General features: G+C 40.2%; 2 protein-coding genes across 3 annotated transcripts in view; one reads left to right on the top strand and one right to left on the bottom strand.

Moving 5' to 3' along the window:
* The window catches only part of GPALPP1 (GPALPP motifs containing 1), a 55454-nt gene extending 39381 nt beyond the window's left edge, over positions 1–16073 (bottom strand). For both annotated transcript variants that reach the window (XM_007526609.3, XM_060194805.1), the window contains exons 1-3: positions 15886–16073; positions 8731–8863; positions 2473–2568 (exon numbers count right to left, since the gene is read on the bottom strand). In XM_007526609.3, coding sequence (XP_007526671.1) covers positions 2473–2568; positions 8731–8863; positions 15886–15973 — 317 coding nt within the window. In that variant the 5' untranslated portion in view covers positions 15974–16073. The remainder of the gene's footprint in view (positions 1–2472; positions 2569–8730; positions 8864–15885) is intronic.
* A 63-nt stretch (positions 16074–16136) lies between these two features.
* Positions 16137–21442, top strand: part of NUFIP1 (nuclear FMR1 interacting protein 1) — a 28238-nt gene continuing 22932 nt past the window's right edge. The window contains exons 1-2 of the mRNA XM_060193513.1: positions 16137–16612; positions 18405–18484. Of these exons, the coding sequence (XP_060049496.1) occupies positions 16195–16612; positions 18405–18484 (498 nt within the window). The 5' untranslated portion in view covers positions 16137–16194. The remainder of the gene's footprint in view (positions 16613–18404; positions 18485–21442) is intronic.

Here is a 21442-nt window from a genome sequence, read left to right as displayed (position 1 = left end):
TCAACATGAATTTTTCAAGCTCCATCCAAGATTGGCTGAAAACAGTGAACTCACCATTTTTTATAGGTGAGTAGTATTCCATTGTGTATATATACAACTTGCTCAGCCATTCATCTATTGTTGGACACCTGGGTTGCTACCAGGTTTTGGCTATTAACAGTTCGTGCTGCTATGAACATATGTGTACACAGATCTTTTTGGATGGGAGTGTTGGGTTTCTTAGGCTATATCCCCAGGAGAGAAATTGCAGGATCATAGAGTAGGTCCATTTGTAGTCTTCTGAGAATTCTCCAGACTGTTCTCAATAGAGGTTGGACCATTTTTCAGGCCCACTAGCAGTGAAGGAGGGTTCCTTTGACCCCACAACCTCTCCAGCATCTGCTGCTGTTACCTTTTCTGATGTATGACATTCTCACAGGAGTGAAGTGGTATCTCATTGTTGTCTTGATTTGCATTTCTGATAATCAAAGAGTCAGGCATTTTTTCATGTGTTTCTCGGCCTTTTGTATCTCTTCTGTGGTGAATATTCTGTCCATGTCCTCCCCCATTTTTGGATGGGGTTATTTGTTTTCTTGTTGTTGAGTTTGGAGAGTTCTTTATATATTTTGGTTATGAGCCTCTTTTCTGATATATAGCATGTAAAGATCTTCTCCCATTCTGTGAGGGGTCTCTTGGTTTGGGTAGTGGTTTCTTTTGCTGTGAAGAAGCTATTTAATTTGATGTAGTCCCATAGGTTTATGCTTGCCTTAGTCTTCTTTGTAAGTGGATTCGTTTTATTGAAGATATCTTTAAAATTTATGTGGAAAAGAGTTCTGCCAGTATTTTCCTCTAAGTATCTGATAGTTTCTAGTCTAACATCCAGGCCCTTGATCCATTTGGAATTTACTTTTGTGTTTGGTGAAATATAGTGGTTCAGTTTCATTCTTCTGCATGTTTCAACCTATTTTTTTCCAACACAATATGTTGAAGAGACTCTTGCTTTCCCCATGTAATAGTCTGGGCACCTTTGTCAAAGATTAGATTTCCATAGGTGGGGGGGGCTTACTTCTAGGTTCTCAATTCTATTCCACTGACCAGTATGTCTATTCATGTTCCAGTACCAAGCAGTTTTGATGACAATGGCTCTATAATACAATTTGAGATCTGGAAGTGTGATGCCTCCAGTTCTGTTCTTTCTTCTAAAGATTGTTTTGGCAATTCTAGGTCTTTTCTGGTTCCAGATAAACATATGTAGCATTTGCTCTATTCTCTTAAAAAATATGGTTGGGATCTTGATAGGGAGAGAATGTTGAGGTCCCAGGTGGTCTCCTTTGGTATTCCTAGTTGACTTGGGAGAGGAGAGGAGAGAAACATAAATGCTACTGCTACATAGGCCCACCTACCAGCAATCTTTTTTTTTTTTTTTTTGATTCAGTAGATTTTTATAAAAGATCATAGAGAAAATTTTAGATTTTCAGGGTCACAACTGGGTCTTTGTGGTGTATTTATATTTATTTATTTATTCATTTTTGTTGCCCTTGTTGTTGTATTGTAGTTGTTATTCATGTCGTTGCTGTTGGATAAGGCAGAGAGAAATGGAGAGAGGAAGGGAAGACAGAGGGGGGAGAGACAGTTAAGATACCTGCATACCTACTTCACTGCTTGTGTAGCAACTCCCCTGCAGGTGGGGAGCCGAGGGCTCGTACCGGGATTCTTATGCCGGTCCTTGCGCATTGCGCCACCATTGCTTAACCCGCTATGCTACCCTCTGACTCCAATGTCTTTGTTTAGGAGATTATTTTTAACTTGGGGAAAATAGAAAAACAGGCGTAGACTGTTCATCCCTATCTTTAGGGAGATCAAAGTTACACAAAAATTAGATCTGAGAAATGTCACTATAGACTTTATAAAATGTGCAATAGCCCTTTCTACACATTCTTGCATCCTGTCTATAGTGCTATGAATTACAAATAATTTGGTGTAAAATATTAGATTCAATATCTAGAAGCTTTACAATTCTGAGAAGATAGGAATCAGTATTTACTACACTCTTTACTCTGTAACTCGTATCACATAAGGTATGTAAGTATAACCATACAAATATATAAGTACATTCATCACAATATTTCTGTGAAACATGTTATTATCCTTTTTTACAGAAGACAATTTGAGGTTCAAAAAATTAAGTTGAATTGTTTAATTTAGCACATAGAAATTTGTTTCTTCTATCAACAAGTAATTTATAAAAACATCTGAATTTGAAGTTAAATACTAGGAGTCTAGCCCTAGGTCTGTCACTATGCGGGCAACCTTATTTGTTTAATAAAAGGTAGGGCAATAAGTAGCAAGCAGGAGATGTGGAAAGTTATATGACTCTCAAATGTTGTATAAATATATACGTTAAAAAGCAATTTCAACTCACTTTTTAGTGAGTTGCTACATACTAGGTGATATATTTAGACAAGATTGGCCTGAAATAATACACATTATCACCTTGGAGGAGAATCATCTTGCTTTTTAAATCCAGGAGGAAGGGCTGGTCCAAAAAACCCTTCATCATCATCACAGTTTTGAGTTCTCCTCTGTTTTCTGAAAACAAAACAGTAGCATGCACATATGTCAAAATTCTTTTTCACCAGGTTCAATCCCCCACACCACCATAAGCCAGAACTGGGCAGCACTCTGGTAAAATAAATAAATAAGTAAATAAATAAATAAATAAATAATTCTTTTCACAGGTTTAAAATTTTGACTTACTGGATATTCAAAAAATAAATTAATCCATCATTAATGGGTGGCAAGTGAGCACAGATGTAGTATCTATGAACTATGGGAGAGACATCCTAGTTTCAGTTCCAGGCATTACCAACAGCCAGAAAGTGATGCTCTGGTCAAAATATAAATAAATAAATACCTTTGCTATGCAATAATAAAAAAAATTTTGACTTATTCAAATGAATATATATCACATAGGCTAGGATAGAAAAATCACTTATTTGCATGGAAATATACTTGCACAAATCTGTTTTTACAAGAACTTCTACCATTTGGATGGTATGCTACACAACCTAGGTTCTAGCTCAACTCTCACCACACTGAAGAAAGCTTTGGTGTCGTGGTCTCTTTAATTAAAAAAAAAAAAATGTATTGAAAATATTTATCTTTATGTTTCTTTTCCAATGCAGGGACATATGTGATCTCATTGCTTCTAGACTGACTCTTTCATTCTTTTTATTTCAGAGATAAATGCCAAGAAGACACGTCATACCACCATTTCACCATCTTTGGTGACACCAGTGGTACACCCATGTAGTGCCAAGGCTTGAACTTGGATCCTAGAGTAGGAAGAGGCAGGCATACACTCTACTGGGTAAAGTATTTTCAGAATATCTAGTCACTTTAATAATACTTAAAAAAATCCTTTACATAAGAATATGTTTGAGGGCAGGGGTAGATAGCATAACGGTTATGCAGAGACTCTCATGCCTGAGGCTCCCACCACCATAAGCCAGAGCTGAGTAGTGCTCTGGTTTAATTAAAAAATAAAATTTAAAAATTGGGGGGGCGGAGCCATGATGATGACTTGGAAGCAGCTGCTGGCATGAACTCCAATAACACTGCTGGAAATGGCAGGATACCTGGCCTTCAGCAGGACGGTGAATAAGGGGTCCTAGGTGTGATACCAAGGAGGTGACTATAGCTCAATTTAGGTTAGAAAACGGATAAAAAAGAAAGAAAACAATTTTATTATTTATGAAGCGCAACCCCCTGCTCCACATAACCAGATGCCAGAGGCTGGAGAGCTGCTACTAGCAGGCTTCCCACTGAGCCTTTTTCTTTACCAAGATTCCTGCATCACCAGGGGTGTCATTCCAACCCTTTTTCTTTCTGATTCCCTTTGCTCTTTTTTTTTTTTTTTTAACTTCTAAGTGGCTCAAGACCAATTGGAGTAACAAATATCTGACCAATCAGAACCTCAACCCGCCACTGGGGAAAGACTACCTGGAGGTTTTTTTTAACAATTGGTTACCCTTGCTAGGGTGCTCAAGCCATCAGGAGCCGTCCAAGCTGCAGACTGACTGTTAGGGGTTATTTACTCTGTTCTGTTTTATTATTATTATTATATATACGTGTGTCCCTCCCCCCCCAGGTTGACCAAAATTAACTCTTAGTGTATTTTACATTGCTAGGTGACTGGATTGTCTTTCCATTGTGAGAAGAACTTGTTTCACCCTACCTACCTCCTCTATCCACTCGCCCCCTTCTCCCTCCTCCTAGCTAATTAAATTAAAAAAAAAAAAACTCTTTCCTTTCACTGCTCTTTTTTTTCTTCTGGTTTTTTTTTTCTTGTCTTCCTTTCTTCCTTTCTCCTTCTTCTGCTTTCTGAATTCACTGATATTTGTTTGTGAATTATTTTAGGGAAGAAATCTGACTCAGAGTGGACTCTCTTTGTGTGTATCTCTTCTCTACTTCCCTTTCTCCTCTTGCTACCCCTAGAATTTACAGTGGACAGAAGATCTGCATAATTGTCTATACTTGCTATCTCCTTTTTCCTTCCTCTTTCTTTTTCATTTGGATTTGGTGGCTATTTTTTCTTGGACTGGAGGAATTGTTTGGCTAACTGGTATTGGTTAAAGTGCTTCAATCCTTGTTTCAGTTACTATTGTAATTTCCGAGGTTTGTGGTTGCATTTGTCATAAAGGTATTTAGTATAGCGTGGCTTGTACTCAAAACACAACAACTGAGGAACAGAACATAAAAATAAAAAACATATCAATAAAAAAAAAATGGTTAAACAAAGAGCAAATAAAACTGCTACTACAATGAATGAAGACAAGAGCCCAGAAGAGACTACGAATCAGTCAGAAGTAACCATAGATAAGAAAACTATGTAAGCAATAGTAAACTTAATAATCACAGAAATGAAGACAACTATGGAGGAAAGGGCTAGGAGAATTAGGGAAACAACAGATGAGACCCTCAAGGAAAATACCAGCTACCTCGAGGTAATTAAAGAACTGAAAGCTAAAATAGCTGAACTGAAGAAAGAAGCTGAGGGAAGGGAAAGCGGACTAACAGAAGCAGAAAACAGAATTAGCCAGACAGAGGATGAGCTAGAGGAAACTAAGAAAGAGATAAAGGAGCTCAAAAAGAGATTGAGAGACACTGAAAACAACAACAGAGACATATGAGATGATCTCAAAAGAAGTAACATTCATATAATTGGCCTGGCAGAGGAAGAGAGGAAGGGGAAGTAAACATTCTAGAGGAAATTATAGAAGAAAACTTCCCACACCTGAACAACAGAAAGGACATTAAGATTTAAGAGGCCCAGAGAGTGCCAAACAGAATCAACCCAGACCTGAAGACACCAAGAGGCATCATAGTTACAATGAAAAGAATCAAGGATAAAGAAAGGATCCTAAAGGCTGCAAGAGAAAAACAAAAAGTCACATACAGTGGAAAAACCATAAGACTATCAGCAGACTTCTCCGCTCAAACTCTAAAAGCCAGAAGAGAATGACAAGATATCTATCGAGCACTGAATGAAAAAGGGTTTCAACCAAGGATACTATATCCTGCTAGACTTTAATTCAGACTAGATGGAGGGATCAAAACCTTCTTAGACAGATAACAGTAAAACCATCACCAAGCCTACCCTGAATGAGGTTCTAAAAGACCTCTTACAGGGAGTAGGGTGGTAGCACGGTGGGTTAAGCACATGTGGCGAAAAGCCCAAGGACCAACGTAAGGATCCTGGTTCAAGCCCCCGTGTCCCCACCTGCAAGGGAGTCGCTTCACAAGTGGTGAAGCAGGTCTGCAGGTGTCTTTCTCTCCCTGTCTTCCCCTCCTCTTTCCATATTTCTCTGTCCTATCCAACAATGACAGTAATAACAACAACAACAAGAATAACTACAACAATAAAATAACAAGGGCAACAAAAGGAATATATAAATAAATATTTTTAAAAAAAAACCTCTTATAAACAAGAACATCACTATAGTACTTGCAATATATCAGAGCAAATAAAAATTATTGAGTAATGGCACTACAATACATTAAATCCATAATATCAATAAATGTCAATGGCTTAAACTCACCTATCAAAAGGCACAGAGTGGGAGGATGGATCAGAAAACATAACCCAACCATATGCTGCTTGTAAGAATCCCATCTGACCCAACAAGATAAACACAGACTTAAAGTGAAAGGATGGAAAACTATCATACAGGCTAATGGACCACAAAAAAAAGGCAGGAACAGACATTCTCATCTCTGACACAATAGATTTTAAATTAAATAAAGTAATAAAAGATAGGCAAGGCCATTACATGATTAGAGGGTCAATCAGCCAAGAAGACTTAACAATTATTAACATCTATGCACACAATGAGGGACCATCTAAATACATCAAACATCTACTGAAAGAACTACAAAAATACATCAATAGTAACACAATAATAGTGGGAGACTTTAACACCCCACTCTCACACTCAGACAGATCAACGAAGCAGAGAATCAACAAAGAAACAAGAGAATTAAATGAAGAGATGGACAGACTAGACCACCTCCTGGACAGTTTCAGAGTTCTTCAAAAACCTGGAATACACACTCTTTTCAAATCCACACAACACATACTAAAGAATAGACCACATGTTAGGCCACAAAGACAGCATCAATAAATTCAAGAGCATTGAAATCATCCCAAGTATCTTCTCAGACCACAGTGGAGTAAAGCTAACATTTAACAAACAGAAAATTACTAAAAGACACAGAATTTGGAAACTAAACAGCATACTGCTTAAGAACCACTGGGTCGGGGAGTCGGGCTGTAGCGCAGCGGGTTAAGCGCAGGTGGCGCAAAGCACAAGGACCGGCATAAGGATCCCGGTTCGAACCCCGGCTCCCCACCTGCAGGGGAGTCGCTTCACAGGCGGTGAAGCAGGTCTGCAGGTGTCTATCTTTCTCTCCTCCTCTCTGTCTTCCCCTCCTCTCTCCATTTCTCTCTGTCCTATCCAACAACGACAACAGCAATAATAACTACAACAATAAAACAACAAGGGCAACAAAAGGGAATAAATAAATAAAATAAATATTAAAAAAATTAAAAAATTAAAAAAAAATAAAAAGAACCACTGGGTCAGAGAGACACTCAAGCAAGAAATTCAAATCTTCCTGGAAACAAATGAAAATGAAGACACAAGCTATCAAAATATTTGGGACACAGCTAAAGCAGTACTGAGAGGGAAACTCATAGTCATACAATCACATATTAAACAACAAGAAAAAGTTCAAATAAATGACCTTACTGCACACCTTAAGGACTTAAAGGAAGAGGAACAAAGGAACCCTAAAGCAACCAGAAGGACAGAAATCACTAAAATTAGAGCAGAAATAAACAACATTGAAAATAAGAGAACCATACAAAAGATCAATTAAGCCAAATGTTGGTTCTTTGAAAAATTAAACAAGATTGACAAACCCCTAGCCAGACTCACTAAAAAAAAAAAAAAAAAAAAAAAAAGGGAGAAGACTCAAATTAATAGAATTGTAAATGACAGATATCACAACTGACACCACAGAAATCCAGAAAATTATGTGAGACTTCTACAAAGAACTATATGTCACAAAGCTAGAAAATCTGGAAGAAATGGAAGAATTCCTAGAAACATATGCCCTTCCAAAACTAAACCAAGAAGAACTACAAAACCTAAATGCACCAATCACAGACCAATCAAAGAAATCAAAACTGTTATTAAGAATCTCCCCAACAACAAAAGTCCTGGACCAGATGGCTTCACAAATGAATTCTACAAAACCCTGAGGAAACAGTTAATACCCATACTTTTAAAGCTTTTCCATAAGATCAAGAAACAAGAACACTCCCTTCCACCTTTTATGAAGCCAACATCACCCTGATACCAAAAGCCTAATAGGGACACAACAAAAAAGGAAAACTACAGAACAATATCTCTGATGAACACAGATGCCAAAATATTAAACAAGATCTTGGCCAACCAGATATAGCAGTATTTTTTTAAAAAAATTTTTTAATATTTATTTATTTTCCCTTTTGTTGCCCTTGTTGTTTAACATTGTTGTGGTTATTGATGTCATCATTGTTGTTGGCTAGGACAGAGAGAAATGGAGAGAGGAGGGGAAGACAGAGAGGGGGGGAGAAAGATAGACACCTGCAGACCTGCTTCACCGCCTGTGAAGCGACTCCCCTGCAGGTGGGGAGCCGGGGGCTCGAACCGGGATCCTTACGCCAGTCCTTGCGTTTTGCGCTACGTGCGTTTAACCCGCTGCGCTACCACCCGACTCCCCGGATATAGCAGTATTATCAAAAAGATTGTTCATCACGACCAAGTGGGATTTATCCCAGGAATGCTAGGCTGGTTCAACATACATAAGTCAATGTCATTCACCACATCAATAAAAGCAAAGTCAACAACCATATGATTATCTAAATAGATGCAGAGAAAGCCTTTGACAAAATCCAACACCCATTCATGCTCAAAACTCTACCAAAAAATAATTTTTTTAAAGAGAATATGTTTAAAAACCAAGATCTTTCCACAAAAAATACTATTAGAACAAATTTGTGAAACAGTTTGTGAGGAAGTGCCATATGAAATTTCTAGCGGGATTCTACAAATAGAGATAAGAACTTCCCCTTAGTACTCGTCTATTTCTATAAATGTATACTAAGTTTAAAGCTTGGTTTATTATTTAATTCAAGTGACTGACCTTGAGCTTGGGCCAGTGTCATCTTCTTCAGATTCCTGATTTCCTCCTTCGTCCGAAGAACTACTGTCTTCATCACTGTCTGATGACTCTGAACTACTGCCTTTATAATTAGGAGGTAGAGCTGGTCCTGCAACTGGAGAAGAATGTTTTGTAGATGGCATAACTGTTTCTTTCTTTCTTTATTTCCTTTTCTTGCCCCTGTTGTTTTATTGTTGAAGTTATTATTGTTGTTATGATGCCGCCATTGTTGGATAGGAGAGAGAGAAATGGAGAGGGGAGGGGAAGACAGAGGGGGGGAGAGAAAGATAGACACTACAGACCTACTTCACCACCTGTAAAATGACTCCCCTGCAGGTGGGGAGCCAGGAGCTCTAACCGAGTTCTTATCCTGGTCCTTGGGCTTTGCGCCATGTGCACTTAACCCACTGTGCTACCACCCAACTCCCGCCCTTATAGTTGTTATAGCTCTTGTTGTTGGATAGGACAGAGAGAAATCAAGAGAATAGGGTAAAACAGAGATGGGAGAGAGACACTTGCAGACCTGCTTCACTGCCTGTGAAGCGATCGCCCCTGCAGGTGGGGAGCTTGCGGTTCGAACCGGGTCCTTATGCTTTGTGCCATGTGCGCTTAACCCGCTGTGCTACCACCCAGCACCCCACAGCATAACTGTTTTTAATGAAATTCCCAATTGAAATTTTATACCTTCTTCTGTGAATTTATTATGAACTCTAATCTTATTTGCTTCTGTTATGTGTACAATGCCAACTTCAGGGAGGATGAAATCAAATTTTACACATAACATGAGTTACAAAAACTTTGATGCTCAATCTTAGAACTACAACAACAGCAATCTCTGTGTTACTTGTGATTTTGGTTGGAGCAACTGTCAAGTTTCATGCTATTTTTTCTTACATATAGGATATTGCTGACAATATATCAGAGTTACCCAAATAACATTTCCTGTCCCAAACTATGAAAAACATTAATTTTTCATTCTGGTTTCTAAGAATCACCATTTTGTAAAGATATCTTTACTGACACCATCACAATTCTCAGCTTTCTTTTCAAAATTACTTTTTTTAAGAGAAACAAAATGCACCACTTCCAAATTTACTGCTTACTAGCAGAGACACAGAGAAGAAAATGAGTATGCAGTGGTGTGCGCATGCCTGCTGGGTTCCTCACTTGATATCTCAGCACAATTACAATTACAAAGTCTTATCTGCTGTCACTGCATGATGTCTGGCACCGTGGTCTCCTAGTCAAGATCTCAAGACGCCTGCCTCCATGGGTGGCCAACACTATATCGTTTCTTCTCCAAAACAGAAGATTCTGGGTGCATTTGGGTGACAAGTCTAGCAGATGGAGACTTGTCTCAAGTGGCCTCCCCCAGGGCTCCGTTCTGGCTCCTACGCTATTTAATATTTACATCAATGACCTCCCAGAAACTTCTTCAAGGAAGTTCATCTACGCCAATAACATCTGCTGTGCAACTCAGGCATCCAAGTTCGACATCCTCGGGGAAACACTCACGAAAGACATGTCTCTGATATCTGATTACTGTAAAAAATGGCGACTAATCCCTAGCACTGCAAAAACGGTATCATCTGTTTTCCATCTACACCATGCCTCGGCCTCGCGTGAGCTTAATGTGCAGCTTGACGATACGAGAATCCGGCATGAAGCCCAGCCAGTCTATCTTGGCGTTACTCTCGATCGCACCCTGTCATTTCACGAACATCTCATAAAAACTGCAGCAAAGGTGGGCGCGAGGAATAACATCATTGCAAGACTGGCCAGCTCTTCATGGGGCGCGAGCGCTTCCACACTACGATCATCATCTCTGGCATTATGCTATTCCACTGCAGAATACTGTGCCCCAGTATGGTTCTGTAGCCCCCATGTCCACTTGGTTGATTCCAAATTCTATTCCTCCATGAGGATAATTTCTGGAACCATCCGTTCCACCCCGGTTCCATGGCTGCCAGTTCTTAGCAACATCGCCCCGCCAGATATTCGTCGGGATGCGGCATCATCTAAGTTCATTTCCCACGTCTACGCTCGACCGGACCTGCCAATATATGTGGATATCTTCGCCCACCCTGTCCAACGCTTGACGTCTCGTCACCCAATCTGGTCCCCTACGCCTACACTGAACTTCTCTGTTCCAGACTCTTGGAAACAGAGTTGGCAGTCATCTGAGGTAAAGAACAAACACCTCATCACAGACCCCTGCAAGCGTCAACCCGGCTTTGACCTAGCACGTTATGATTGGGCCCTCCTCAATCGCTATAGAACAGGCCATGGCCGGTGCGCCGCTATGTTCCATCGCTGGGGAGCCAGAGACGACCCGAACTGCCCCTGCGGCTACAGACAGACTATGACCCACATAGTCAGTGACTGCCACCTCTCCAGATTCAAAGGAGGTCTCAAAACTTTACATCAGGCTCAACCTGACGCTGTTGACTGGCTACGGAAGAAGGGCAAACACTAGAAGAAGAACTGCATGATGTTACAGACAATGTCTTTGCTAACCCTGAGTAGTGACATTACATTCTACTGCATGAGTTCTCAAGTCTGGATGTGTACCAGGAATGTCAACAAGATTTCTAGGCACCATCTCTACATTCTAATTAAGCTGGCCTATGGTAGGGCTTGGAGGCATGATTAACCTAAAGAACTTCCCAGGCATACTGTTCATTCAATAGTAATAATAACAGCAGCTTTTTAAAAATAAGAGGGGCCAAATGGTGGTACACCTGGTTAAGTGCACACTTTACAGTCCATAAGAACCCAGGTTCAAGCCCGTGGTCCTCACCTACAGGGAGAAAGCTTCATGAGTAGTAAAGAAGGGCTGCTGGTGTCTCTCTCACTCTCTAGCCCCCCTTCCCTTTTCAATTTCTATCTCTATCCAATAATAAAGACAAATAAAGATATGTCTTGAATTCTGATGTGTTGTGTATTGTTTAAAAATATTTCATGCACTAACCTACTTAATTTTGAGTACAGCCCTGTTAGAGAAAGTATTATTATTATTATTTTGCCTCTAGGTTTATCGCTGGGGCTAGGTACCAGCACTCCAAATCCATTGCTTCTGGAGACTATTTTTTCCCTTTTGAAGCCCTTGTCGTTGTCATTGTTGTTATTATTGTCATTATTGTTGGATAAGACAGAGAGAAATCCAAAGGGGGGAGAGAGATAGACACCTGCAGACCTGCTTCACTGCTTGTGAAGTGACCCTACTGCAGGCGGGAGCCAGGGTCTCAAACTAGGATCCTTACACCAGTGCTTGAGCTTCGCACCATGTGCACTTAAGCAGCTGCGCTATCACCTGGCCGGCAGTATTTTATAGATAAAGTGAAGTACAGAAAATAATTTGTGGGGGCCAGGCGGTTGTGTACCTGGTTAAGCCCACATATTACAGTGCACAAAGACTCAGGTTTAAGCACTTGGTCCCCACCTGCAGGGGGAAAGCTTGACAAGGGGTGAAGCAAGGCTACAAGTGTCTCTTTCTCTATATATCTCCTTCTGCCTTTATCAAATAATAAATAAATAAAATATATATTTTAAATTATATAGAAAATAATTTGTCTAAGTCCACAAACTTAAAGTAGTTAGGACATGAACCCTGGAGTCTGATTTCATAGCATATATACTTTTTTATTTGTTATTAATAGTATGTGGGAGTCAGGTGGTAGCACAGCGGGTTAAGCACATGTGGCGCAAAGTGGAAGGACCAACGTAAGGATCCTGGTTCGAACCCCTGGCTCCCCATCTGCAGGGGAGTCACTTCACAGGCAGTGAAGCAGGTCTGCCGGTGTCAATCTTTCCTCCTCTCTATCCTCCATTCCTCTTTCCACTTCTCTCTGTCCTACGACGACATCTATAGCAATAATAACTACAACAATAAAAAACAAGGACAAAAAAAGGGAAAATAAATATTAAAAAAATTAAAATAATAGTATGTTACAAGACTGTAAGATTACAATGTATAGTTCCACACCACACCCACCACCAAAATTCTTTATTCTCATCTTTCAAAGATAAACACCATAGTTCTTACAAGTCTTAACAGTTTGTTTGCTTCTGTGTTTTTTGTGTGTTGTCTGTTTTGCATGTTCATGTGGATCAGATCTCTATATTCCACAGTAAAACCACCTGGTCTTTCATCTCTTATTTTGTTAAGCATGATCATCTCTAGTTCCATCCATTTTGTCCCAGAGGACACAATATCATCTTTTTTGATTGTGGAGTAGTATTCCATGGAATATATATCCCAAAACTTATTTAGCCAGTCATCTTATAGCCTATACCCTTAACACTACACTAGATATATCATTCATCAAAGAGTCAAAATCTATCAAGAAACACTTATTGAGAAACATATCTAGGGATACATAAAGAAAAGGCGACTGTACATATAAGGGAATTTTTTCTTCTTTTTATTTTTTTCTTTTTAATCAGAGCACCATAAGCTCTGGCTTATGGTGGTGCTGGTTGTTAAACCTGTGACCTCTGGCATCAGAGGTAAGACAGTCTGTTGTGCTACTGATGGTCTGATCTCCTTGGGCCAAGGGAGTGTAATTTTAATGGCAGAACTCGGGATGACATTATGAGAAGACAACTATATGGAGACTTAAGTGATGAGCTGACAATAACTAAGCACCAAACTGAAGGAAGAACATTGCAGACAAAGGAATAAATAAAACACCACTCATACAAAAAGAACAAATGTGATGTTCTAGGCATCTGAATGAGTAAAGCAAGGTAAGTAGAAAGACGAGATGAAGCTGAATGTATAAAGAGCACAGAGTGCTTTACAATAGCCTTTGGATTTGAATTCTAGTTCAACCATTTACAAGTTGTATGACTAGAATGCATTTAACCTTCTTGTATTACTTTCTTGGGCTGGAAAAATCAGAGTTGGGGGTCAGCTGGTAGTGCAGTCGGTTAAGTGCACATGGCAGAAAGTGTTCAGACCCGCTTCAGGATCCCAGTCCAAGCCCCCAGCTCCCCACCTGCAGGGGGTTCATTTCACAAGCGATGAAGCAGGTCTGCAGGTGTCTATCTTTCTCTCCCTCTCTCTGTTTTCCTCTTCTCTTGAATTCTCTCTGTCCTATCCAAAATGACATCAATAACAACAGTAATAATAGCCACAACAAGGATAAAACAACCAGGGCAACAAAAGGGAAAAAAATAGCCTCCAGAAGCAGTGGATTCATGGTGCAAGCACTGAGCCCCAGCGATAACTCAGGAGGCAAAACAAAAACAACAACAACAACAAAATATATATATATCAAAGGGTTATTGTGAAAATTAATGCAAAGCAACTAACAGAAAACAGAGCATACAATAAGCCCTCAATAAATGCTGGTGTAGGCATGAAAAAGAGTTTGGATGTTATTTTTTAAAATTGTGAACTCAGCATTTCATATGTATGTTCTACCTTTGAGACTCCTCCATGGCTCAACCTTCCATTTTATATTTTTAATATACGAGAGAAAGAGAGAGAGAGAGAGAGAGAGAGATATGGAGATGGAGAAAATAAAACACTGCTCCACCACCCATGGAGGTTTTTGTCTTTGTTGCTCTCATATGGTGCTGGAGCTCAAACCTAGGGACTCACATATACAAGGAAGGTGCTTACTGTTGAGTTATTCTCCTAGTTCCAAAGAGTTTGAATTTTAATTACAACCTCCATAAGAGAAAACAAAACATATCAAATCAAAACAAAACATGTGGAGACAATAGATGGGGGAATCAAAGGTATGAATTAGAAAATTGATCACATAGTATGTTGGGGCTAGGTGGTGGCACACCTGGTTGAGTGCATATGTTACAATGCACAAGGACCCAGGTTCAAGCCCCCAGTCCCCACCTGTAGGAGGAAAGCTTCAAGAGTAGTAAAGCAGTGCAAGGACCAGTGTAAGGATCCCAGTTGGAGCCCCTGGCTCCCTACCTGTAGGGGAGTCACTTCACAAGCGGTGAAGCAGGTGTGCAGGTGTCTTTCTCTCCCCCTCTCTTCCCCTCCTCTCTCCATTTCTCTCTGTTCTATCCAAGAACGACGAAGTCAATAATAACTACCAAGGGCAACAAAAGAGAGGAAAAAGAAAAAAAAAAAAGAAGAAGGAATGTCTCATGCAAATGTTCCCCAAACATAGTAGATATTATATCTGATCTTAATCATCCATTTCAAGTGTCTCTCTTTTTGTACTCTCAACACCCATAGAAAGCATCTTTTAGAATACAGATAGAAGGGAAGAATACAACTTTCCTTAATTGTTCCTTTTTCCAAAATGGTAATAGATTACAGCTTTAATTTGAAGGCATTTGGGGGACTATATTTCACTCTTCCCACCTTCTTCTTGAGTTTAAATAGTAAAGAAAGAGTTTTCCCGCTCTTTTTTGTTCAAGAATGATTTTCTTAAGCAAGATCTTCCTAAAATACATTTTTCTGTTCCTTTGCTATGGCCATTGCTTAAAGAATCATATAATTTGTCTTTTGGCATGGTTAAAATTTTAAGGCATTGTGGAGAACATTTTTATTTAGACCTTTCACTAAGGAAATGGGACTCTAAATTCAACTTACTTAGGGCTGGCAAAATAGCTCGCCTGAATAGTGCACTGCTCTGCCATGTATATAACTCAGGTTTCAGCCTGATCTCTATCCTGACCACATTGAAGGAAGCTATTGTGCTGTTGTGTGTGTTCTGGAGCAGTGAAATGCCAGTGATAACAAAGCAATTAATCAGCTAATTCAGTTACTTAAAATTAAAATGCATAGATATGGTCAGGGAGATGGCTCAGTGACAAAGCCCAGGACTTGCACGCATGAAACATTTGGATGCGGTTCCCCGTACTACGTAGATCACACTGCTGCTCTGACCTCTCTTTCTTCTCGTGGAATCAGCCAACTAAATAATAAATGGGACTACATCGTCATTTATAATGAATGTCGGGTCAGAACTCGTTTCTGAAGTTCCTGACAGCCTCCTCGCTACCTTTTTTGGCCTGGGAAGGAAAGTTAACTCAGTGAAATCGCATCCACGTCCCACTTTCTTCGGCTTCCCAGGCTTCAAACCATTCCTCTAATAACTGGGCCGGGCCAGGGAAAGCGTGGGCGGGCCTAGTGGCGAGGATTCAGGCCGCTCTTACCTGGGCTGGAGTCCCGCTCTTCGTCTTCCGCTGTCCCATGAGCCTTGAAGCCCGGCGGTAGTGCCGGTCCGATTAAGTCTCGCGCCATTAGTAGTGGCGGAAATTGGTTACATAAACAAATCTATAGTTTTACAGACAGGCCTCTCCAAAAGGCTGCCTGAGAGCCGCTACCTACACTAAAGTTTATCCGGCGCGGATCAATGACGTATTCGTCTGTGATTGGCTGAGAAGCAAACTTCGCGAGAGTGGAAATGACGCTTAAATCTTGTTCCACTGCAGAACGCACGCTCCCTTACCTGGTAAGGTGGCATGACTGAATCAGCAGGTGATTTTGTGACTTCCACCGGGTGGTTTCCAAACATGGAACCAGGACCCCCGGTGGGACCTCAAAGTTATGGTGCTCCGCTGTCGAACGACTGGATGTACTGGTCAATGATGCCGCCGCCGCCGCCACCCCCACCGTTGCCATCTCCACACGCACCTGGGTCAGAATCCGCTTCGCGGGCACAGTCCTCTTCGGGGGCCCAACCTCTCCCAGGGGCGCCGCCACCCTTCGACGCTCAGATTCTTCCCGGTGCTCAGCCCCCCTTTGACTCCCAGCCCCCCAAAGACTCTCACCCTCAATTCAATGGCCAGCCTTCCTGGCATTTCCAGGCTTCGACATCATGGTACTGGGGTCAATCTCCTGGTGTTCGCCCTTGGCATCAGCAGCCCCACAAAACTCCAGGTAAGTTGTCACCCTTCTCTGTACCCCTTTTAACTTAAATATCTGCGTTTTCTCCGAATTTTTTCCTTTCTGTTTCAGAATCCGCTCTACACTTTTGCAATTTGGTCATTAATATCGCCTAATTTGATTGACAGATGTACTGCTACCTGTTTAGCAGTTATTCAGTTATTTAGTTTCATTTGTATACCAGGAGCTGGATAATATAACAGGGAAAAGAACATATAAAAATATGTACTTTTATAGAACTTGATATGTCCTGTTATATTGGAAGAAACAAAACAAATCCGTGTCTGAGAAGGTGTTGGAGAAAGAGTAAAAGCAAAGTATGATAGTGTAGTTTTAGATGTCAGTCATAAAGAAGGTGAAATTTTAGAGAAGTGAGAGTTGAGAGCCATGGATGCATCTGCGGATTAGGAAGGAACTATAAGAATATAGGCAGAAGGACCTTGACGCTTGAGCTGTAGATCCGAATGAAAGCCAGTGAGTGTGTGCCTAGAGAACTGAACATGAAGTAAGATTGTTGAAAATTGGGAAGAGGGCACACTTACTAGAATTTTGTAGATGTTGGTCTTTGACTTGTACTTTTGTGATACACACAGTAGCAGGATTAGATTTATGTTTTGAATGGATTAATTTGCCAACCCTCTGGAAACTGACTAGAAGCAAAGACCGGTGAGGAAGATGTTGTAATTATCTAAGTGAGAGATCTGCGAAACTTGGACCAGTATAGAGCTTAGGAAGTGATGAGTACTTGAATTTTAGTTTGAAGCTGTGGTATAGCCAGTTTAATCGGAGGAAGGATCAGATGGGGGCTGTGATACAAAAAAGGAATAACCTTCCCCCCAAATAATTGGTCACAATGAAATTCATGAGATTACTCACTTAAAAGCCATTCTGCAGCTTTGCAATAGACTCAATTTAAATTAAATTTTCTTCCAAGTCACTATTTATCATGTGACAAATGCTGGGAATATGGTTGTGCTTAAGACAGCCCTGTCTAGGGTTTCAGTAGCTAGCATAATGATTATGCAAAGAGACTCTTGTGCCTGAGTTTCCAAAGTCCCAGGTTCAGTCCCTCACACCACCATAAGCCAGAGCTGAGCAGTGCTCTAGTGTCAAAAAAAAAAAAAAAAAAAGATAGCCCTGTCTGGTGACATGAATCCATAGGTCTTAGTCACAGTAAAAGGCAATTTCAGAGTACAGAGGAAATTGGGGAAAGTTTTTTGGACGATGTTTAATATTTAGGGGAAACTATTTTTTAGGTCAAGGCAAAGAAGGTTTGAGTATACATTCTGAAGACTGTATTGTTCTGGTGAGACTGACAGTATGTGGAAGTGTCAGTGTTTGTTGGGAAAGAAGATTTGGTGGCTGTCACAGTGATACAAAGAGATGGCCAGGATTTTTGAGCTGAATTGTAACAATAAGGAAAAGAATTGAAAACAAGGTTTTATTTTCATGATGTAAATTTGCTGTTGAAAGAGCTGTACTAGGGAATTATGGTTCACAGTGTTGGAAATAACTACTAGGAATTTTAGCAGATTAACTTGCCCATTCCTTTATTCAAAAGCCTAAGTCACCAATGAGCATGTGTGTTTACTAATAATCATTAATTTGAAAAATATTTACTTGGTAGGCCTATCTTAACCTTTGTTAATTTGTTTGAGCTACTATTCTTCCTGAGGTAGTTCACAGCTATTTTTACTCATGTATTTGTGGCATGCTGTGGGAAATAACACCTTGAATACTGATTTTTATAGTTGCAAGTGTTTATGGTTTTCTTTTTGTCTTTTAGTTAAACATTCTTATTTTCCACAAAAACATGATGCTAAGTTCACTACCTTCAACTCTCCGGGTAAAAAACAGAAAAAAAAGGTATTTTATTATTTTTTTTTTCATTGTTCAGATTTTGAAATTTGACTTAACATTTATTTGTAATGCTACAAAATTTTGGGAATATAATTTTACATCTCTGTGCATGTGTAAGACTGACCACACCCACAATCATAGTTCCAGTACCATCACGCCAAAAAAGCCCTCACTAAGTGTTTCACCAAGTCTAAGAATTTATTTTTGTTGTTGGTGGTGTTGGTGTTGGGTTGGTCAGTTGGTTTGTTAAATATATATATGTGTTTATTTACTGATAGACATAGAAATTGAAAGGGAAGGGAGAAATAGGGAGAGAGAGAGAGACACTTGCAACACTGCTTTACCACTTGTAAAGCTTCTTCCCTGCTGATGAGGAGGCAGGGTTTGAACCTGTATCCTTGTACATTGTAACATGTGCCCACCCCAGCCCCTTGTTCTAGTTTTTTTTTAAAAATGATTTAATATTGATTTACAGAATTATAAGATAATAGGGGCCTAATTCCACACCTTTCACACCACCAGAGTTCTTTGACCCCATTCCCTCCATTGGAAACTGCATTAGTTCTCCCAAGATCACAGATATGAGTTGACTGTTATTTCTCTAGCTAATAGATCCCTCTCTTCATCATCACTGGTCACTTCCAGCAGGAACGTCATCATAAGCCCTCTTCTGGGCCACTCTAAGGCCTTACCCTCACTGTAAAGTAGTGATCGTAGGGACTGCCCCATTCTCTCAAGGGAGGATGAGTCAGTCTACTCTGCACTCAAGGAAGACTGGTCTGGAAATTAGTGCAGCCTACAGTGTTTCCAGCTGGGACCATGGATTGCGAGCTCAGACTGACAGGGACTTAAAGATTGATTACACAAGCTCTTGCGCTAAATATGAATATATGTGGACTCTGGGTCAGATCAATGGAGTAAAGAGTTAATTGTGTTTGTATATTATCTTCAAATTTGGGAGCAACTCTGTTGTAATACAGCTTTCTAGCCCTAATCGCAACATTTAACACCACCTTCCACTTCCAGACAATATATATATAATATATATATATGTATGTATATTTTTTGCCTCCAGGGTTATTGCTGGGGCTCAGTGCCTACACCATGAATCCACTGCTCCTGGAGCCTATTTTTCCCCCTTTGTTGCCCTTGTTGTGGTTATTATTATTGTTGTTGATGCCGTTGTTGGACAGGACAGAGAGAAATCGAGAGAGGAAGGGAAGACAGAGAGGGGAAGAGAAAGATAGACCCCTGCAGACCTGCTCCATCACCTGTGAAGCGACTCCCCTGCAGGTGGGGAGCCGGGGCTCGACCGGGATCTTTCCACTGGTACTTGCGCTTTGTGCCACGTTCGCTTAACCCACTGCACTACCACCCGACTGACTCCCTCCAGACAATGTTTTCATTCTACCTTCATGTTAGCTTTCAAGCTATAGCAGCCTACTCTGGGCTTACTACATGGGTCCCATGGAATATGCCTAAAATAGACTTCCTAGCTTCTTTCTTCCCTAAGATCTCTGTTCTTATATGCTCTATTTCTACTTTGTGTTTTCTATTTATTAGACATTTGTCCTGCTTCATATCTTACCACCTTTCAGCCACCAAGTTGCAGATGATTCCATCCTGACTTCAGATGACCTCACCAAGGTGTCCTGGAACTTCACCTCTCCAGAACCCTACCCTACTAGGGAAAGATAGAAACAGATTGGGGGTATGGATCAACCCAACACCCATGTCCACAGAGAAGCAGTTACAGAAGCCAGACCTCCCTCCTGTACCCCAAAAAGGATTTTGATCCTTACTCCTAGTGGGGAAAAAATGTTAGGGGAAGATGACCAGAGGGCTCTGAATTCGAATTCCATCAGAATCCAGAGAAAGAAGAGGAAAAAAGGATGGACATTCAAAAGTAATAATAGATATAGGTGTGATTTAGAAAGGAAGAGAAGGCAGGACCATAGAAAAAATTGGGCAGATATAGGGGGCTGGGTAGCTCAGTGGGTTAAGTGCACATAGAGTGAAGCTCAAGGACTGGTTTAAGTCTCTGGATCTCCACCTGTAAGGGGGAGGGGACTTCACAAGTGGTGAAGCAGGTCTACAGGTGTCTATCTTTCTCTCCCCCTCCATCTTCCTCTCCTCTCTCGATTTAACTCTGTCCTATCCAACAACGACAGTAACAACACTAACAACAACAATGATAAACAACAAGGGCAACAAAAAGGAAAAAAAAAAAATCCTCCAGGAACAGTGGATTCATAGTGCAGGCACTGAGCCCCAGCCATAACCCTGGAGGCAAAAAAAAAAAAAGAATAAAATGGGCAAATATATATAAATATAGATAGTTGTAGAAATAATGGCCCATATCTATGGTCTTGGGAGAACTGATATAGTTTCCAATGGAAGGATTGGGGACACAAAACTGGTGGGGAGGAAAGGTGTGAAATTATACCTGTTATTTTGTCAATCAATATTAAGTCACTAATAAAATTTTTTTAATATTTTTATTTTTTATTTATTATTAATCGTTGATAGAGACAGAGAAATTGAGAGGGGAAGGGAGATAGAGGAAGAAACAGAGACACCTACAGCCTTGCTTCACCACTTGTGAAGTTTTCCCCCTACAGGTGGGAACCAGGGGTTGAATCCGGGTCCTTTAGCACTGTAATGTGTGTGCTTAACCAGGTGTGCCACCACTTGGCCCCATTAATAAAAATTTTTTAAAGATTTTTTTTTTGCTTTGTTTACAATGGGGAAAACATGCAATAAAAGGATCTTTAAGGATCGTAACTATAAGCGAGCACTTCAAGTGCAGCCTTTTTGAGAGATTAACAAGAAATTGTAGAAAAAGAACACAGTTCATTTCACTGTACGGTGAAGAGTAATAAGTGTATTTGAGAATTATGGTTACAGATAAATATAAATGCTATTAAACCTTGATAAAGTGAAAATATAAATATGTCACTAGTG

The sequence above is a fragment of the Erinaceus europaeus genome, chromosome 7 (assembly GCF_950295315.1).
Source record: "Erinaceus europaeus chromosome 7, mEriEur2.1, whole genome shotgun sequence".
Classification (NCBI taxonomy): domain Eukaryota; kingdom Metazoa; phylum Chordata; class Mammalia; order Eulipotyphla; family Erinaceidae; genus Erinaceus; species Erinaceus europaeus.
Note: the sequence above shows the minus strand (reverse complement) of the source record. Positions and strands in the feature narration are given on the sequence as shown.